General features: G+C 33.9%; 1 protein-coding gene across 1 annotated transcript in view; it reads left to right on the top strand.

Annotated features, from left to right (window-relative positions):
• The window catches only part of LOC149903184 (uncharacterized), a 64,663-nt gene that overhangs the window by 41,535 nt on the left and 18,066 nt on the right, over positions 1-5,062 (top strand). The window contains exon 16 of the mRNA XM_090108992.1: positions 1,679-1,749. Coding sequence (XP_089965118.1) covers positions 1,679-1,749 — 71 coding nt within the window. The remainder of the gene's footprint in view (positions 1-1,678; positions 1,750-5,062) is intronic.

The following is a 5,062-nucleotide window of genomic DNA, read 5'->3' as shown; positions in this document are numbered from 1 at the left end:
TTATCGACTATCGCAGGACTCTCGACTCGTCTCTCGTCGATATGGGTTGGTATACAGCGAAGTGTATCTTATCGACGATGATTTGTATGCGAAAGCGTTTATGAATTAACGTGACGTGTATTTATTGTTATCGTGCTGGTATAAATTACGATTTTTTCCTGAAAGCATTAATGTTTATTATGAAAAATTCTTTTAAATAGGTTACAGTAACATATTCTGTTTTAAACTTGAGAGTCTAGGAGTAGCTGAAGTAGAGATAGATAGAATTAGTTGATGTTGATTTGAGAAATACTGCACTAATTAAATGTATCCAAGGCAAGCAGGAAGGAGCGAGGAATTATCAAACTTAAATAAACTGTTTAAATATAAATTTAGAAAATAAACTGTTCATTAAAAATGAATATAAAACTGATTTAATCGGTGTCTATAAATAAAAATTTAATAATATTCAATTCAATTAGTAAATCAGTCAGACATAAAGAAAAAAAAATTAATGCGTGTACTAGAGTACACACGTAAGAAGTGAAACTTCTTTATGACCTTAAAAATGTCACGAGTATGGCGTAACGCAAAAATGTCACGCGTACGGCGTAACGCAAAAATGTTACACTCAATTTTTGTCCAACCCCGATAAAGAAGTTTCACTTCAAAAATATATATTATCTTAGTTCTAAAACTTACTTCTAAGCAGAGATTCATTAACTTTAATAAATATTATATTATATATAATATATATTTGCATAAAAAATTATCTAGCCTCACTCGAAACTTTTGTCGATAAAATATATTACGAGTGTAAAACTAAAAAAACATCGAGCGCGGTGGGCGTCACTAGCGACACGGCGAAAATAATGTTATCGCCGGTGACGCAATGGCTGCATTTACAAGGAATTGCACGGATTCGAGCCGGAGGACAGGAGGATCGGAGACTGTGAGGGATTCTATTAGTGAGGATATCAATCATGAAAAATGAATAGTTTTTAGCTATGCCCGACAAACGTCGTCCTACGAATTGTCAAACCAGAGAATTTTAATTAGCCGTGTAGATTTCTCATTTTTTGTAAGCTTTTCGTTCGTAAGATTCTTCTTCTGATAGAAAAGAATAAATACACCGAACACTGAATAATCGTAAGTCTTAGGAGGCTGTTATCGCTCCGGTATTTTCTCTTGACCTTGGTTAACATATTAAATGTTATGTTATTTTATATTCAATGAAATCATTTTACAAAGAGTTTTTACAGCCAAAGAGAAGATCCTCAGCTAGACAGCCTGTCCTTTGGCTCCAATGGATGTTGAATATATTTTACTTGCGTCATGTACGAAGCTTCATTATGTTCATTAAATGAAAAATGAAAGAAAATTACAAATTACGATCGCCTACTCGTTTACGTTAGCAATAAGTATGTATTTCGTTTATTAATTTTGTAAAATACTAGGTGCGCTCCGCGGTTTCACCCGCGTGGCTCCGCTTCTGTTGGTCTTAGCGTGATGATATACAGCCTTATAGCCTTCCTCGATAAATGGGCTATCAAACACCGAAATATTTTTTTTAAATATACCAGTAGTTCTTGAGATAAGCGCGTTCAAACTAACAAACTCTTCAGCTTTATAATATTAGTATAGATGACAGGACAAGAAATACAGTATAAATACATATATGTATTTGTAATTGTTTCAGACATCGATGGTGGCTGCTGGATGTGAAGTGACTACGTTACTACGACAGCTTTGCGGGGGTGACGGTGTGGGGTAAGACATAATATTATGTTTTTACAAAGAAATGGCCATCCCATTCAAAAGAGCAAATTTTTAAATATATTTTGTAAAATTCATATTCGTAGGTATCTTTTAAAATCCGTTTGAGGTACCATTCGGATAATGTTCGAATGTATAAAATTCTGAAATCCAAATTACATTGAACAACTAACCAATGAATCTTAATTTCTATTGAAATGTATTGGTATGGTTTTTTAGTATAATTTATTAATTCCTACTTTAAAAAAATAATGCCTCACAAATACACACAACATATCTACTCTCTTCTTCATTTATTAATATGGCATGCAACTAGGCAAAAATTGAGTCAGGTATATGCTATAGATATTACTAGCGTTCCGCCCCGGCTTCGCCCGTGGTACATATTTCGCAATAAAAGTTAGCCTATGTTCTTTCTCAGGGTCTAAAGATTATCTGTGCCAAATTTTATCAATATCGGTCCAGTAGTTTATGCGTGAAAACTATACATACATACAAACCTTTCCTCTTTATAATATTACTATAGATAAGCTTTTCACACGGCACACTCATAAAATTATATCCCAATCAAATAAAATCAAATATGTTTATTTTGCATAAAATTATCCTTTTTTGCTTTATATGGACAACTATACGTATAACAAATATAACCATTGTAACATGACGCAAGTTTAAGTCTACTTAATGACGTGCCTTCTCTTATGCTCTTGCCATAAAAATATATTTTTATCAATATAAAAATAGGTGCTAAAATCACAATCAAAATATTAATAATTGCTCCCACGCACATGCCTTATTTGGGCAAGTGAGTGTATCAAATAATGAACTAGCTGTCTCTTTCTATCGATATATGAGAGAAGGAGATAGCATCAAAGCACAGATGAAAATTATGCCTACGCGCAACTTAAAATGGTATGGGGTGACTAATTATGAATAAGATTTTTTTATTCTATTTTTTCTGTTTATTTGGTTTGCAAAAGGTGTACCTTTAAACTGTAGTTTAATGGTGAATATGACTAATTGAAATATGTATCGCCTACATTAATTGTTTTAAAGCATAAAGTTTTCGAGCAGGAAGCGTAAAAAGGAGAAAATTCTCAATTAGACTGTATTTTTTGGGATTGTTATCTCAGAACTTTCAATTGGACGCACCGATTTTGATGATTTTTTGTTTATTTGAAATCTGAAAATTTGAGGCGGTTTAGTTATTTGTTAAAACAAAATATTGTTATGTCTAAAAAGTATTGAAAGGACAATACATATAGTCTAAAGTGAAGTTCCGTCACTGATTTTCGATCGACCGATTTTATTTTAGGGACGAGTAGGTTAGCCTTCATAATTTCCACAGGGAATCGAAACCAGGACCTCTTGGTTCTGCGCCTCACGCGTTATCCACCAAAGAGGCGGTCACATATCGTCCAAAGGTCACTTAAATACAAGTAGTTTATCATGTACATGTGATAATTATTAATTGTTAGAAATCCCTTAACGTCTAGGTACTTGATAAAAACAATAAACACGAAGATATCAATACAAATAGATCACGCATTGATAAAATATAAAGTGTATCATCCTTGAATTGTTGGAATACTGATTCATTGTATTCGCTTTCTATATAAATAATGGGTGTTTAACTTTTTATTTGTAAATTTTTAAAGGCGTCGCCTCAGAATGTTGAAGACGCGGGTTCGAATCCCGCCTCGTGATTGATTTTGTTCTATTATTTAAAAATGTAGGTACATATATTAATTATAAAGCATTTGAAAATTCAACTTTTAATTTTTCTTGCCATTAAAGTGTTTGGTTGTTAACTAAGGATAGGATAATTTAATAAGGAAAAAAAGTTAGATTTGAACCAGGGGCGTAGCTACCGCCGTATCTGCCGTATCAATTATACGGGGCCCCCGCGCCAAGGGGGCCCCCAACGTGCGCTTTTGTGAGAAATCTTTACCCTTCCGTAGGGCCCCCAAACAAATTTTTATACGGGGCCCCGCCAAGGCACGCTACGCTTCTGATTTGAACCCGCATCTACACGTATAGTCAGCCTTGATCAATTAGCGATTTACATAATATTTTTAGCTTTGACAATTAATTTCCTGTAATTTACTTTTTATTTTTATCTTATAGTACCTATTCTTGAATACAGTGATAAGACATTTTCATTAATACAAATTCAACATCCTAAACTAGATTATTAATTATTATCCCGATCACATATAAAAGAAATTAGTTTTTCCACACAGCACTTTTTTTAATAAAACAGTTTAAACCAAAGACATTCTAATAAGAAGCAAAACTACATACAATAAACATAATCTATACTAATATTATAAAGCTGAAGAGTTTGTTTGTTTGTTTGTTTGAACGCGCTAATCTCGGGAACTACTGGTCCGATTTTAAAAATTCTTTCGGTGTTAGATAGCTCATTTATCGAGGAAGGCTATAGGCTATATTATATCATCACGCTAAGACCAACAGGAGTGGAGCCACGGGGGTGAAACCGCGCGGAGCAGCTAGTTCTTTATAATTAAAATTTATAATATTCAATGTAAACAGATAAACAAATTGAAAGTAATAACATGTATGTCTTGATTGATGAGCGCGATGATAAAATCTAGCCTGATGAGTTTCCTCAAGCTAAAAATGAACATGCCATTGTTTATAATGTCCATGGGGTCTGATACACGGGAGGCATTAGATCATCGTAATTTATTGCACAATAGCAGACTAGATGTCCGCCCGCGGCTTCGCCCGCGTTTTCAAAGAAAAACCCGCATAGTTCCCGTTTTTGTGGGATTTTCGGCATTAAAAGTAGCCTATGTCTTTTCTGGGTCTTCAGCTGCCTACGTATCCAAATTTCATTGTAATCGGTTGAGTAGTATTTGCGTTAAAGAGTAACAATTCATCCATGCTCACAAACTTTCGCATTTATAATATTAAGTAAAGGAAGAAGTGGGCAAATTAATATACTTTAACATGGTATAGTTCTTACACCCTCTGCGAATGTTGATCATCATAGGGATCAATATCCACATAAGTGTTTAAAGGGTAGGTAGGTTCATAGAAAACTTTTTGAGTGTAATCGTTTAAATCTGAAGCTCCTTTCTCAACTGTTAGATAAAGTATACTTGACTTATTATATAAGTAATTACTGTAGAAAACTAGAGTAGAACGTAAAAGATGTCTACGTTGCTACTAGACAGAATTTATCGTCAAAAAAAATACCATTTTTCTCATATACCTCCACGAGATCCACCATTACCACGAACCCTCGTATTCGCAAATATCCCTGACCCACCACAGTACC

The sequence above is a fragment of the Colias eurytheme genome, chromosome 13, assembly GCF_061535395.1.
Source record: "Colias eurytheme isolate Ceu_HAF_F1 chromosome 13, ilColEury1 Martin Lab GWU primary, whole genome shotgun sequence".
In the NCBI taxonomy this organism is placed as follows: domain Eukaryota; kingdom Metazoa; phylum Arthropoda; class Insecta; order Lepidoptera; family Pieridae; genus Colias; species Colias eurytheme.
Note: the sequence above shows the minus strand (reverse complement) of the source record. Positions and strands in the feature narration are given on the sequence as shown.